Source organism: Eurosta solidaginis, chromosome 3, assembly GCF_040869045.1.
Source record: "Eurosta solidaginis isolate ZX-2024a chromosome 3, ASM4086904v1, whole genome shotgun sequence".
NCBI lineage: Eukaryota > Metazoa > Arthropoda > Insecta > Diptera > Tephritidae > Eurosta > Eurosta solidaginis.
In genome coordinates, this window is record NC_090321.1 from 32,874,161 (window position 1) to 32,887,951 (window position 13,791).

Below are 13,791 nucleotides of genomic sequence, written 5' to 3' on the forward strand. Positions count from 1 at the left end.
GAAAGTGTGTGTAGAAGAAAATAAATAAGATGAAATAGAATTAAGAAAATGTGCTTCCATCTAACAAAAAAAAAAAAAAACAACTCACCGGTGTGCGATAGACCATAGATGAGAAGATGGGACTAACATAGTCACGGTGCTGTTTATCATCGTAATTGCTGACAAAATTGATGTGAATGGGTGAGATACCGGCATCTATGCGTGGAATTAGTCCACGTTTGCGTCTGGAAGAAAAAATATTAAGTAGTTTTGGAAATATTGATTTAAGGACGAAAGGATTCGAAATCAAAACGAAATGAAAGGGCAACGAACAGCCATATTGCCCTTATGGCCATAAATATTTTGTTCCAATAACGCATTTTCAGTATGACGTAGGATAAGTTGGAAGTGGATTTTGGGCTTACGATTTCTTCTCGAACACGAACGAGGTTTTCGAGACTCGCAGCTATTAAATTGAATTTCGAGAAGCTGCAGAGTCTTACAAGTATTTCGAGATTGGAGAATTTCATGAATTCGAGAAAGCGCAAATTGTTTCAGGGAGCTAAAAGTCGCAAGAGGTTGAAATATACAAGGCAAGTATGCCAGGCTGGTTTTCAGATGCAACATACATAAGGAGGATCATTTGGGCACATGGAGGAGCGGTGACAACCAGCTTTGAATTATTCACGAAGCCACTAAGCTGCAACGATTAAGTTCCCAATAAACCCCAAAGTCGGTTCATGCCTGTTGTCAGAGGCGACTAAAACCTGTACAACCGAATCTTGAAGTGGTCACATAATTAATTCCGGGCTAGTACCATGATATTTCAATACCGGAGAGTACATGATTTATATCCGGTAAACTATCTGTATTTACAAAACCCCTCTAAACATTCGTGGAGGGTATGTGCGATTACAGCAATAAGAAAAATATTGAACCAACTTCAGATTTCTACAAGTCTTTCAGAGATACGAGACGAATGATACTTTGGTCTTATCTTTGGAAATCCTCTTCTCTCAAGTATTTGCCGCCTTCAATACAGTGGCCTACTAAATTACCAATGAGCAGGTAAAATTGAGCCTTATTGTACCAAAGAAGTTCGGCTGAACGCATGGAAGCTATACCTTGCTATAAGGACTATATGAGGACGCTATAACTTAGCTGACCTAGTCCTCACCATTTTACTGGCTAAGAAATTCCGAATTTCTCATTCTCCGCATCTGACTCGCATATACATAGCTGGATTACAGTTATCAGGAATGTATATCTTTGAATTCCAAGATGACCTCTATCGTGAAATGGAACGAGGCTTCCTCGACGACACCGCTCTACTTCATAAAGCTGAGGGTTCAATGAGTCACTTTCGTGTAAAGGCCAGATGATGCTTGTACCGAAAGAGGCCGGGTTCATATCCGGAAACGAATATAACAGTAGCACTGCCTTTAATTTCTCCTTCTTCTGGACGCAGAAGTTTAATGGCAAATTTCAGTCCGAGTTTAACCTCTTTTTCTGTGAGTGATCTTTATGGCATCAAAGATATCCTTAATGGCTGTGTATATGAACAGTAAATAAGATATCCTTCAAGTAAAGAGTGCTAGGGACATCACAGTCGACACAAAAGTGAGAAAGAAAACTTGAGTTGAGCTTTACTCCAAGCATTTGCAGGTCAGCCAACATCCCGCGTCCACCGGATGGACAATACATTCTTAGATACCATTGTAACGATCTCAAGGAAACGAAATCAAGCAATAAACTATTAGGCCACAGAATTTTTTTGGAACAGCCGGAATCACTGTGAAGTGTCAATGTCCTTTTACCTATTTTAGTATATAAAAGGAACGAGCTTCTTTCCCAAACTTGGCCAATATGTGAGTATGTAGAGAAAGCGAAGTTGATGTCCAGAACTTTAATCAAGGCGACTCAGATTTTGGGGCGCTCGGTTTTTCGACAGTCTGGCAGAGGTAAAGGACGTAAAGTCGTCGTTCGTATTTTAATTCAAATGAGAAAGTCAGTGGCTTGATGAGGACTGATTAGAAAGTATGTTTCTGGTTCAACGAATACTTGAGTGCATTCAAATCGAATGTAAAGGTAGGAAGTTCGCGTGCACACACCGTCAACCTACCTTAAGCTAGCCCAGCGGCTGCGAACCACGCTTCTACTCTTCTCATTCTTCTTCCTCTTCTTATAGCTATGACCACGCTAAACGTTTTGGGGAGATTGTATATGCCCTCGTTGGCCCTTCTAGGTTATCACACTCCTTGCTTCCGTGAGGAACTTGGTGTCGCAGAGTCACGTCTGCTAATAAAACAGGATTCGCCGTACGAAGGTGAGGTTGGCAGTTGGGTTGAAGAAGCAGATAAATTGCGCTAGCAACCTCTTGAACCGTCTTCGCCTTCAATCTAGCGTTCGTCAACAAGTTCAGCAATACATTTGTGTAAATAAGCCCTTCACTAGACTTGTTCATTCAAATCGTAAAGCTATCAAAAAGGAAAGGTTTTCCAGTTAATTAAGTCACACCGCACGAACTTTCATTAGACTATGATACATCACAACTCGCACCACAATTGCCCACAATAGAATATACCCGCGCTAGCTATGCCTGTCAAAAGACGCCACTAAAACACCAAATTGAATCAAATGGTTGTGTAGCGCAACCCTCTCAAGGGGTTGCCAGCGCAAAATATTGCCTCTCCAACCCAATTGTCAACCATGTCATGTGGTCATACCAAATCGTTCCCGAGATGGCCGGGCTAGTACATTTATGGTGCTTGTTACCGGAACGTACCGGATCTGCGTCCGACAAAGGACCATCGACATAGATAACACTCCCCAAGATTTTCCGGGAGGGTCCTTCTCGCTACAACAACAACACCAACAGAATCTTACTACCCTGCAAGAAAAGCTGGACCGCCTCTAGGTATGTTTCCAAAAACAAAACTTAAAGTTTCCCTAGTGACGAAACAAACTTGCGATAGACGAATCGGGATGATTTCTAACTGCCATTTGCCCCTATAGTCATGTTAAGACAGCAAGTTCACATTTAAAATTATAAAAACTTGCTCTTCAAAGCAATCAGGATGGGAGAGCAGAAGATCGATTCATAACTTCCTTTGTTTCGACGAAGTTCACTCGATTTAGAGCTAACTGAAAGCCTTCAAAGCGAAATAAATGTTCCATCGTGAATAATATTTGCTAGGGTAGGCATCATTTCTGTTCACAATAGCCAGTCGACCAAAACTTACCTAATATGAGATTCTTGTACCATTTCCACTACAGGCTTTGAGTTTACACCATGTAAAGCTGACTTTGAATCAAAATTCTCGCTGTTCTTCGTAAACATTTCATCCTGATTGTAAGCTGATAAATCACGCTTGGTACGAGTTAAAGTCAAAACAAAGTCGGTATCATTTTTGCGCTCGATACAATTAACAGCCTCTGGCTTGATAAAACTCAAAGGGATCGTGAATAAGATCCAGCAAGCGAGTGAAGCCATGAGTAATTGTTTGCCTTGACGGCAGCTAAATGAGAAAAGAAAAAGAAAATTAAGAATGTGAAGTGTGCCAAGAAAAGTTTGACAAATATTTACGTACCGATCAGCATATGAACCCCAGAAAGGTGCTGACAAGAATTCCACAAACGGACGCATACCAACTAAGATACCACATTGACCTGGATTCATGCCCATTTGCTTGAAGTAGACGCCCATCAAAGGAAAGAGTGAACCAAAAGCGGCAAAGAAAAAGAAATAGAAAGCTTTCACAGGTAGAAGATCTTTTTCAGAAGGATCGAAAAACTTTTCTATAATATCAGCGTGACTGCGAATTTTTTGTGTTGCTTCTTTGGGTTCGGGATAACTAGATGAATGAAAGAAAAAGAAAAAGGAAGAGGCAGTGAGATAGAGGGAGAAGTATTAAACATCTAAATCAATTGTATTTTGTGATTCAGAAAACTTACAGCGTTGGGTCCACTTCACCTGTCGCGTCCACATCCACACGCGGACGTGCCGCTACACCAAATGGTTGTTGTGGTATTCCTGCTGTTGCGCCAGCACCTTGCATACCGCCACCATAATCCATACCCATACCTTGCCCACCATATCCGGCGCCAGTTTGTCCGTACTGTGGATCATAGCCGCCACCGCCACCTGTCTGATCGTAACCACCCATTGGTTGCCCATAGCCGCCACCATAACCAGGCTGCTGTTCATAGCCACCACCACCACCAACTCCACCGCCAGCAAAGGGATTAGGCGTGCCGCCGTATTGAGCCATGCTACTCCGCTTGCCGCACGTCGATTAATCTATGTGTATGCTGGGTAATCACTCTGTGTACTGAACTCCTTTTGCTTCTAAAACAATATTAGTTGTTTTGTGGTTTTCCCCCTTTTGTTTTCTTCTCCCTCCTTTATTCGTAGCCTACAATTGTTTCCATCCAATATTTATGAAAACTTTCGTATGTTGCCCTCACTCAATCTCACCTGCTAATGACAGCAAAGGCTCGTTAGTTTCTTCTCTTTTATCCCGCACAATTCAGTTTTCAATTAAACTTGTTGTTGTTTTTTCCTCAACGTTGGCTTTGAATTATCTTTTGTTTTAGCATTTTTGAGTAATCAAACAAAAACTCATTGCTACTAATATTCTGCCTTGGTGATCTGAAAAGGGATTAAAATAGGGAAATGGAAAATTTATTGGAATGCGTTTGAAGTTATTGCTCTAATTTTTTTTCTACTTCTTCTTTTTGAGGAAACATAGCTTAACCATCACGAGTAAACCGATGGACTTTACTACCCATCCTTATGGATCTAGGGGGTGGGAGGGCGGTATGGCCTACAAGATTTCATGTGGTTATACCAAATCGTTCCGGAGACGGTCGGACTAGTACCTTGTTATCGGAACATACCGGATCTGCATCCGGCAAAGGATCATCAACATCGATAACACGCCCCAAGGCTTTCGGGGAGTGTCCTTATCGCTACAACAACAACAACAGGAACAAGCCATCCGCTTGCATTTACCCCTTTTTTGTTTGTAAAACATCTAGACGGACGCGTCAAATATTTTTCTCTACGTAGTAGACTGCCCATTCCAAGCTCCTTACGGAAGTTAGTGATTGTATAATCTTGAGGGTTCAAAATAAATTTATCTAATCTTTCCCGATATAGTTGATTTACTATCTTAAAATGCTTATACGAAGGGTACCGTATCCATATCCGACAAGGGACTATCAAGGTCGATGGCACTCCCCAAAGCCTTCTGAAATTGTCTTTATCGCCACTTTAACAATGTTCGAATCAAATCGTTTTCTCAACGCAGTATCACGACGTCCACAAGTTTCTTACATGATAAGACGGTGATATATCCTCTTAGGTTTCAAAGTGGTTATATATAGTCGCTCTCGATCATCCTCCTCTGCTTCCAAAGTTAAGTACCGATGGCAGTATTTGCTAAATCGAATAATCTATAATCGATTTTATATATATAATTTGGGTTGAATTACTTTCCTTAGTAACAATTCATAAGAATCCGACATCACGTAGTCGAAATCTTACTTGGCCTAGTTCTACCCGGAGCGATTGCTGAGAAAATGATCTAGTTGGAGGTGTTGTTTGAAGCGAACCATAATGCAAGCCAAGAATGTGGTCAACACACTTACGCAATCAAAAATGCATGCAATGAAATAAGCCTAACAAAGTTAATTTATGACTGGAGGCCCATGGGGGGCATTGTTGAATAACACTGCCATCTGGGGTCGCATGTTTTAGAATTAGGCCTCGTTGGTCCTAGCTTTGGTTGCTGTTTTTCAGTTAATTCGTAGATCAAATTTCTATGTGAAGTCCTTACGGACTGGTGAGTTCAACCCCATTTTACCTCAGCGCCATCAGCACATATACTCGGGCGCCAGCTAATGAGCACAAGTTAGAAAAATAGTTATATCTAGTATATTAAGATCGTGCTGCGTTTCTATACAAAGAAACAAGTATTGAGTCAGTAAGTTTACACTTGGAAGCTTGGTAGCCAAGGTTTGATTTTTTACTTGCTTACTTAATTAGCACTAAGTCGTTTAAACGGTTATGACCGACCAACATGGCGCTTCAGTCGCTTGCTCGCTAAGCTAATAGACGCCAATTGGTAGCACCAAGTCCTTCCAATGGAGTGGGGCCGCCCTCTTCGTCTGCTCTCACAGGCGGACTCTGATAAGAACATTTTTTTGGCTGTAGAGGCCCATAAATATTTCAAAGAAATTGTCCACTTAATTTTCCAGTTTGGAGTAAGGAGAACCTACGGAGCCGGTGTGCTCCCAGCGGGTTAGGAGCTTAGAATATACCAGCGGCAAGTATGGCTGTCTTAAAATTCGACTAAAATACCAAATTGATTCAAGGAGTTGTGTACCACAACACTTCCAATGTGTTACCAGCGCAATACACCGCGCTCCAACCAGATTTTCAACCTCACCTACCCGTGGCGAATCCTGTTTCTTTAACAGCCGAGGATCTGGCGACCCCAAGTTCCTCATGGATCTAGGGGGTGTGAGGGCGGAATGGCCTAGAAGATTTCTTGTGGTCATACCGAATCGTTCCTGAGATGGTGGGGCTGGTACCTTTATTGTGCTTGTTACCGGAACGTTCCGGATTTGCAAAAGGGCCATCAACAATCGATAACACCGCCCAAGGCCTTTAGGGAGTGTCCTTATCGCGACAACAAAAACAACAACGCAGCCGATTTTTAGGCCCATCATTGCAAGCTCTTATGGAATATTTTTCCAGAGCGATTCAGTTCTGCAGCTGGTATAATAATGTCCAACATTAAATTACAGGGGTCACCTTCTCTGAATCCTAATTTTGTTTCCAACGGCTCGGAGAGGTCCTGATTCTCAATTGTTTTTTATTGGTTTTTTCCCCATTATTGTTAGATTTACCAGGTCTGAAGCCACACAGACAAGATCCAATCATGTGATATTAATAATATGGAGTCTACGCACGAAAATCGATGAGCTGATTAAACATGACGTCAAAGAGTTGGCGACGTAAAGTACTTACAGTGATTATATGACAAATGATGAGGTGATGTGAAAAACGAATCTTCTTATATATAAGAGCCGTTATTTTTATAGTGTCGTTTGTCACTGAAAACAATGTTTATTCATATGCATGTTTTACAGGGGCCCAATAAAGTTTCGTCCACTTATTGCTTGGAATTTTGGGAAGGATATATGTAAGTAAAGTAAAACTATTTTAAATAGGAAGCTTGGCGTCCCATACAACTAAAGCTTAGCAGTCATATATTTTCGGAATCAGAATTGTATAAATCCCTGCCAACCGAGTATGAAGTGATCTCAAGTGGTAGCGAAAAGGGACTCATGCAATACACCCTCGGAGAGTGCTTTGATTATGGAGCGAAGAAGGAATCCTAAATTATCGAGAATTTTGATAGAAAGTCTATAAAATTTTGATAACAAATCAATAACACTCCGATGACAATCAATAACTCTTTTATAACAAACCAAAAACTTTTCAATAGTAATCGATAAGTTTTTGAAAGCAAATCGATAATTTTTTGATAATAAATTGACAGCTTTTCGATATTAAATCAATAGCTTTTCGATAACACGTCGACAACAAATTGGTTATGCGCCGATAACAATAAATACCAACGACATATTGATAGACAATCGGTATTTTTAGTAATAAATCGACAACTTTTCGACACCACCAATAACTTGTCGATAGAAGGTCGATAGCTCACCGCTTATCATTGTTATCGATAGCATATTTATAACATTTGGAAGACTATGCCTACACTACATTCCATATTCCTCCATATAGCACACCATGCTCACACTTACCTTACGCTTACATTCCGTATGCCGTGAGCAAAAATGTTAACACATAAAAAAATGTTAAAACCCGAGATCCCAAATAATTAATATAGCAACTTTGTTAACCAAACCAAATTTCATATCTATGTATGTTTGTTTAATGGTGTGTTCAGTTTATACTTATATTTGAGAATTCATGAGCTTAACACCGGCTTATAATAACTGAATATTAACTATTATGCTTTCTAAGAGAAACTGAAAATAAAGAAACATTTACTGGCATATTGCGATGGAACCATTTCGAAAACCGCCCGCAAATTTCATATTCTTTTGTGTGTCTCCTCCCACATTCACATATTTCTATTTTTATTATAAGTAAATTTCGCGTTTCACCTTTTTCACCGTCACCATAACGATAGTTATTTTTGTCTATAAATTGTGCTACTAAAATACACCACTTGTCAAACAAATGTCGATGTGTGTTTTTTGTTTGAATTATGTACTTACTACTTGCCATTGCATTCCGCTCTCTTTATTTAATTGTATAACATTATCTCAATAGTCTGAGCGCACATGTGTGTCACTGTGCCACCTTAGCAAATAAAGCACTCACTCAATTTTATACATAGTGTAGGCGCCTGTTTGTATACTACGTGAATAGTGCGTGCTTTCCACTTAAAAAGAAGAAGCAATGTGTTTGCTTTTGGGAGAATCATTGAAATTTTTATGAATTTTAATGTATGGTCGTTCAAACACTTTGGTATGTAATAAATTTATTTCTTGCCAATTTAATTATATAAGATTATTATATTTACAAAAATTTTATTTGGAAGGCACTTTATATGCTCCACACGTTTTGTATGGCAAGATATTTATCATTTTATTACGAGTAGCAAATACTTACTCGTTTATTGCTTTTTTTGTGATCAGTTGCTGTTGGAAATATTCCTTGGCTCTTCACCTGATATGTAGATGTACGTACAGTAGTTTTATAACGATATTAATCTGGATTAAAGATTATAAAAGGAACTCGTTTTTAGAATTTCAGTGTTTGGGGAAATTCTGAGTGTACTCGAGAGATGTAAAGCATAAGCAAATGAGTAAATGTATTCCTTGAAAGTGGTATGGGATATGGAAGATACATGTATGTTGAATGTAAATGCAAGCATTGTGTGGAATAATGGTATAGGGTATGAGGTATTAGGTACTACAGATTGCGTAAGCGGTGGAATAGTGTAGTATTGGTACACTGTATGGAGTAAAACAGAATGTAAGTGTAAGTGTAGTCACAATATTGTAGTGCAGTGTGGTAACAACGTACGTGGTAAAGTTTATACGAGAAGGATATCAAAACAAAAGTAGGAAAATGAAGGAAAGGAAAATAAAAGAGAGTTAAGAAAAAGAAAGCAAAGTAAACTAAAGGAAACAAAAGGAAAGGGAAGGAATGGATAGGAAAGGAAAGGAAAAAAAAGTAAAGGAAAGGAAAGGATAGGAAAGGAAATGAGTGGAACGAAAATGAAGGGAAAGGAAAGGAAAGGGCAGGAAAGAAAGGAAAGGAAAGGGCAGGAAAGAAAGGAAGGAAAGGAAAAAAATGGAAGGAAAAGGAAAAGGAAAGGAAGCGAGACGAAAGGAAAGGAAAGGAAAAGAAAGGAAACGAAAGGAAGGGAAGGATAGGAAAGGAAAGGAAATTAAAGGAAAAGAAATGATAGGGAAGGAAAGTAAAGGAAAATATAGGAAAGGAAAGGAAAAGAGGGGAAAGGAAAGGAAAGGATAAGAGAAGAACGGAAATTAAAGGAAAAGAAATGATAGGGAAGGAAAGGAAAGGAAAAGAAACAAAAGGAAAGGAAAGGAAAGGAAAAGAATGTAAAAGAAAGGAAATGAAAGGAAAGGAAAGGTAATCAAAGGAAAGGAAAAGAAAAGAAAGGAAAGGAAAGAAAGGAAAGGAAAGGATAGGAAAGGAAAGGAAAGGAAAGGAAAGGAAAGGAAAGGAAATGAAATGAAAAGAAAGGAAAGGAGAGAATATGAATGGAAAGAAAAGGAAGGGAAAGGAAAGAAAGGAAAGAAAGGAAAAGAAAGGGAAGGAAAGGAAAGGAAAGGATAATAAAGGAACGGAAATTAAAGTAAAGGAAAGGAAAGGAAAGGAAAGGAAAGGAAAGGAAAGGAAAAGAAAGGAAATGAATGGAAAAAAAGGAAGGGAAAGAAAAGAAAATAAAAAAAAAGAAAAGAAAAGAAAAGAAAAGAAAAGAAAAGAAAGGAAAAGAAAAGAAAAGAAAGAAAAGAAAAGAAAAGAAAAGAAAAGAAAAGAAAAGAAAAGAAAAGAAAAGAAAAGAAAAGAAAAGAAAAGAAAAGACAAGAAAAGAAGAGAAAATAAAAGAAAAGAAAGAAAAGAAAAGAACAGAAAGAAAAGAAAAGAAAAGAAAAGAAAAGAAAAGAAAAGAAAAGAAAAGAAAAGAAAAGAAAAGAAAAGAAAAGAAAAGAAAAAAAAGAAAAGAAAAAAAGGCAAGGAAAGGAAAGGCAAGGATAGGAAAAGGGAAGGAAAGGAAAGGAAAGGAAAGGAAAGGAAAGGAAAGGAAAGGGGAAAGGAAAGGAAAAGGAAAGGAAAGGAAAGGAAAGGAAAGGAAAGGAAAGGAAAGGAAAAGGAAAGGAAAGGAAATGAAAAGAAAGAAAAAGGAGAGGATATGAAATGGAAAGAAAAGGAAGGGAAAGGAAAGGAAAGGACAGGAAAGGAAAGGAAAGGAAAGGAAAGGAAAGGAAAGGAACGGAACGGAACGGAAATAAATGGAAAAGAAAAGAAATGAACGAACATAAAAAGGAATACAACAGAAAAGAAAGGAAAAAAGGAAAGAAAATGTTATACAAGTGTTTCGAAGAGATTTTAGGCCGACTTTCTCTTCCAATTTGCGTCGTGCTCCTATTGATTTTTCCAACAAATTGGCGGGAGGAGTCTACTTGTTTTATGCTGACTCCGAACGGCATCTGCAAGGCAGATAAGTTTTCACTGAAAGTTTTAATTGCAGAAATACGCTCGGAGTGCTTGCCAAACACTGCCGAGGGACATCCTTGCTTAGAAAAATTGTCTTCTAATTGAAAAAATTTTGATGGGGCTTTGCAGCCGCCAAATTTGCTATATATAAAGTCGGTTATCGAAAACTTATCGCTTTGTTAGTTAAATGTTATCAATTAGTTATCAAAAAATTTACGATTTATTTTCCAAAAGTTATCAACTTCTTATCAGAATGTTCCCAATACGCTATCAGCGTGTTATCGATGTATCATCGTCGATCCATACGTTTATTAAGAAGTCCAATAAGAAACCGACAAAACTGCAATACCAAGCCGAAACACACCGAAAACCCAACGATAATTAGTCGCTGTCGATAAAAAGTCGATAATCAAGCATTAACTTTGGGTATAAGTCAAAAAATCCTAAACTATTTGCTTCTGGTCATGTTGCCTCATTTGAGAGTTAACTACAACTACTGAACGAGCTTTAGTTAAATTAATGACATTAGCTTTCTAGACGTACACGCATCGAACTTAACGAGTACTTTGTACTCATGCCTTTTTTTCCAGTTTATTATACAATTTTTTTTTTTTTTTTTAAATAGAGGAAATTTCCAAGTTTCCTTGTCATTATAAAAGTTTCATTACTTTAAGGATGAAATTCCTACGGTTAAAAATCATTCCAATTTGAAAAAACAAACGCTTTTTAAGTAACCTTTGTAAGTCATACGAAACAAATTTTTGATTTTCTTTTATTTAATTTTACACACGTGTTGTACCTCTTTCTTTTGTTGTCGTTCCTTTTCATTATTATTATACTCAGTTGAGCAGAGCTCACAGAGTATATTAGCTTTGATTGGATAACGGTTGGTTGTACAGGTATAAAGGAATCGAGATAGATATAGACTTCCATTTATCAAAATCATCAGTATCGAAAAAAAATTCTATTGAGCCATGTCTGTCCATCCGTCCGTCCGTCCGTCTGTCCGTTAACACGATAACTTGAGTAAATTTTGAGGTATCTAGATCAAATTTGGTATGTAGGTTCCTGGGCACTCATCTCAGATCGCTATTTAAAATGAACGATATCGGACAATAACCACGCCCACTTTTTCGATATCGAAATTATCGAAAAATCGAAAAAGTGCGATAATTCATTACCAAAGACGAATAAAGCGATGAAACTTGGTAGGTGAGTTGAACTTATGGCGCAGAATATAAAATTAGTAAAGCTTTGGACAATGGGCGTGGCACCGCCCACTTTTAGAAGAAAGTAATTTAGAAGTTTTGCAAGCTGTAATTTGGCAGTCGTTGAAGATATCATGATGAAATTTGGCAGAAACGTTACTACTATTACTATATATGTGCACAATAAAAATTTGCAAACTCGGAGAACGACCACGCCCACTTTTAAAAAAAAAAATTTAATTCAAGTTTTAAAAGAAAAGTTAATATCTTCACAGTATATAATTAATTATGTCAACATTCAACTCCAGTAATGATATGGTGCAACAAAATACAAAAATAAAAGAAAATTTCAAAATGGGCGTGGCTCCGCCCTTTTTCATTTAATTTGTCTAGGATACTTTTAATGCCATAAGTCGAACAAAAATTTACCAATCCTTGTGAAATTTGGTAGAGGATTAGATTCTAGGAAGATAACTGTTTTCTGTGAAAAAGGGCGAAATCGGTTGAAGCCGCGCCCAGTTTTTATACACAGTCGTCCGTCTGTCCTTCCGCTCGGCCGTTAACACGATAACTTGAGCAACAATCGATATATCGTTACTAAACTCATTTCACGTACTTATCTGAATTCACTTTGTATTGGTGTAAAAAATGGCCGAAATCCGACTATGACCAGGCCCACTTTTTCGATATCGAAAATAACGAAAAATGAAAAAAATGCCATAAGTATGTACCAAATATGAAAAAAGGGATGAAACATGGTAATTGTATTGGTCTATTGACGCTAAATATAACTTTAGAAAAAAACTTGGTAAAATGGGTGTGACACCTACCATATGAAGTAGAAGAAAATGAAAAAGTTTTGCAGGCGAAATCAAAAGCCCTTGGAATCTTGGAAGGAATACTGTTCGTGGTATTACATATATAAATAAATTAGCGGTATCCGACAGATGATGTTCTGGATCACCCTTGTCCACTTTTTGGTCGATATCTCGAAAACGCCTTCACTAATACAACTAAGGCCCACTCCCTTTTAAAATACTCATTAACACCTTTCATTTGATACCCATATCGTACAAAAAAATTCTAGAGTCACCCCTGGACCACCATTATGGCGATATCTCGAAAAGGCATCCACCTATAGAACTAAGGCCCACTCCCTTTTAAAATACTCATTAACACCTTTTATTTGATACCCATATAGTACAAACAAATTCTAGAGTCACCCCTGGTCCACCTTTATGGCGATATCTCGAAAAGGCGTCCACCTATAGAACTAAGGCCCACGCCCTCTTAAAATACTGATTAACACCTTTCATTTGATACCCATATCGTACAAACGCATTCTAGAGTCACCCCTGATCCACGTTTATGGTGATATCCCGAAAAGGCGTCCACCCATAGAACTAAGGCCCACTCCCTTTTAAAACACTTATTAGCACCTTTCGTTTGATACCCATATTGTACAAACGCATTCTAGAGTCAACCCTGGTCCACTTTTATAACGATATTCCGAAAAGGCGTCCACCTATTGAACTAAGGCCCACTCCCTTTTAAAATAATCATTAACACCTTTCATTTGATACACATGTCATACAAACACATTCCAGGGTTACCCTAGGTTCTTTTTACAACATGGTGATTTTCCCTTACTTTGTCTCCACAGCTCTCAACTGAGTATGTAATGTTCAGTTACACCCGAACTTAGCCTTCCCTACTTGTTTTTATTTAACTTTTTTAACTCATTGTTTTTTCTTTGTTAGCATTAACATGTTTAACCTTTGATGTATTGTGTCGATTGTGTTTCAT

The 13,791-nt window shown here is 38.1% G+C and overlaps 1 protein-coding gene across 4 annotated transcripts in view; it reads right to left on the reverse strand.

Moving 5' to 3' along the window:
- The window catches only part of jef (major facilitator superfamily domain-containing protein 6 jef), a 33,726-nt gene that overhangs the window by 10,055 nt on the left and 9,880 nt on the right, over positions 1 to 13,791 (reverse strand). For 2 of the 4 annotated variants that reach the window (XM_067771346.1, XM_067771347.1), the window contains exons 2-5: positions 3,934 to 4,630; positions 3,570 to 3,833; positions 3,222 to 3,497; positions 89 to 224 (exon numbers count right to left, since the gene is read on the reverse strand). In XM_067771346.1, the coding sequence (XP_067627447.1) occupies positions 89 to 224; positions 3,222 to 3,497; positions 3,570 to 3,833; positions 3,934 to 4,250 (993 nt within the window). In that variant the 5' untranslated portion in view covers positions 4,251 to 4,630. Of the gene's footprint in view, positions 1 to 88; positions 225 to 3,221; positions 3,498 to 3,569; positions 3,834 to 3,933; positions 4,631 to 8,698; positions 8,800 to 13,791 lie in introns of all 4 variants that reach the window. The other 2 variants (XM_067771348.1, XM_067771344.1) reach the window with 2 other exon arrangements.